The sequence below is a fragment of the Hipposideros armiger genome, unplaced genomic scaffold, assembly GCF_001890085.2.
Source record: "Hipposideros armiger isolate ML-2016 unplaced genomic scaffold, ASM189008v1 scaffold_1292, whole genome shotgun sequence".
Taxonomy (NCBI): domain Eukaryota; kingdom Metazoa; phylum Chordata; class Mammalia; order Chiroptera; family Hipposideridae; genus Hipposideros; species Hipposideros armiger.
Genome location: NW_017732642.1, coordinates 119,896 through 121,211, shown reverse-complemented (window position 1 = coordinate 121,211; position 1,316 = coordinate 119,896). Strand labels below are relative to the sequence as shown.

The window sequence follows — 1,316 nt, the reverse complement described above, 5'->3', positions numbered from 1 at the left end:
CACTACCAATCCAAAACAAATCCACAAAAAGACAAAAATCCACACCCCCTCTGTGCCCCAATCCAACTCTTGCTATGTCTTGTGTTTTTACATTAATTCTGCTTTCCTCACTCTACCTGACTCCTGGGCTGAACCAAGGTACCAGAAATGGTGGAGGCAGAGCCCTAGTCACTGTCAGGGGTTATAATACAATGTGAAGCCAGCAGGCGGCGGGCTGGTGGAAGACCAAAGAACACAGATGCGACATTTTTCAGTGTGCTTAGGAAACAGGACAGAAAAGCAGCACATGGCCTGGTGGTCAAGGGGAGTGTGGCACCAAACATGCGAAGTATATGTACACATAAAACAAGAGTCGACAGCAAAACCGTTCAGTCCTTTGTAGGTTGTCTGGTTAGAAAGAGCAGCATTCTGTTACTTCTTCTGCAAAGAGGGATTTGCACCCTCAGTCTCAGGCAATAAAATCCTGTTCCATTTGCTCCCGCACATGAGATCGCCCAAGTTGCTTTGAAACAAAATCCAGTACCTTATGATTTCTACGAACCACTTTTATGTGCATTTTAGTGTGCAGTCTTCTCTGTCTCCGAACAGACAAACTATAGAAACACATTTCATATATATAAATATATTATTTATTAAAAACATAAACAAGGGTATTTACTCCAGATTCTACAGTAAGAAGTGATTAAAATTGTATAAGTTTGTTTGAATCTGTGGAGGTTTCTACACAATAGGGTGTATACTAAGGGAAAAGAAAAATACTGCCATTCTGTAATCCAGAATTTTCAGTTCTCTGTCTTTGTTGAAAATAGAGAAGCTGTCGATTCACTCAGGTGACAAAGCACCGCTGTTTCTTCCTGCTCAGGAGGGGAAAGGAGGCGGCCCAGGAAGCACATGGCATCTCCACATTGGTCTGAGTCCTGCTGGGCCGCAGCACGTTTTCAAGATGAGGCTGGTGTTGTCTCAGAATGACCTGGGACATAGGTCCCGTGGCCGTCAAATGAAGTGCTGGCTGCCTTTCATGGAGGGGTCCAGGTTCTGCTCCCCTAGAATGCAGAGGCCAGTGAGTTCAAGCTCCTGCCCCCATGTCCCGTCCTCACCCACAGGGACCACCCTCAGAATGGCTGCAGGGACCTCACACAAGGGGCTCGTCCTAAAGGGACCCACTGGATCTGATTTATTATAGAGTCCAGTTCTGGAATTTACTCTGTACAAGGGAGAAAGCTGGCCCCAAGGTGAAGCTTCTAGGAAAAGTAAAGCACAGCAAGGCCCAAATTTAAAGTAAAAACTTATTATTTCTGGGCCCACATGCTAAGTAA

The 1,316-nt window shown here is 45.4% G+C and overlaps 1 protein-coding gene across 1 annotated transcript in view; it reads right to left on the bottom strand.

Moving 5' to 3' along the window:
• Positions 1–658: 658 nt before the first annotated feature.
• The window catches only part of LOC109377110 (nuclear pore complex protein Nup153-like), an 89,567-nt gene continuing 88,909 nt past the window's right edge, over positions 659–1,316 (bottom strand). Inside the window, exon 16 of the mRNA XM_019633368.1 lies at positions 659–1,043. Within this exon, the coding sequence (XP_019488913.1) occupies positions 994–1,043 (50 nt within the window). The 3' untranslated portion in view covers positions 659–993. The remainder of the gene's footprint in view (positions 1,044–1,316) is intronic.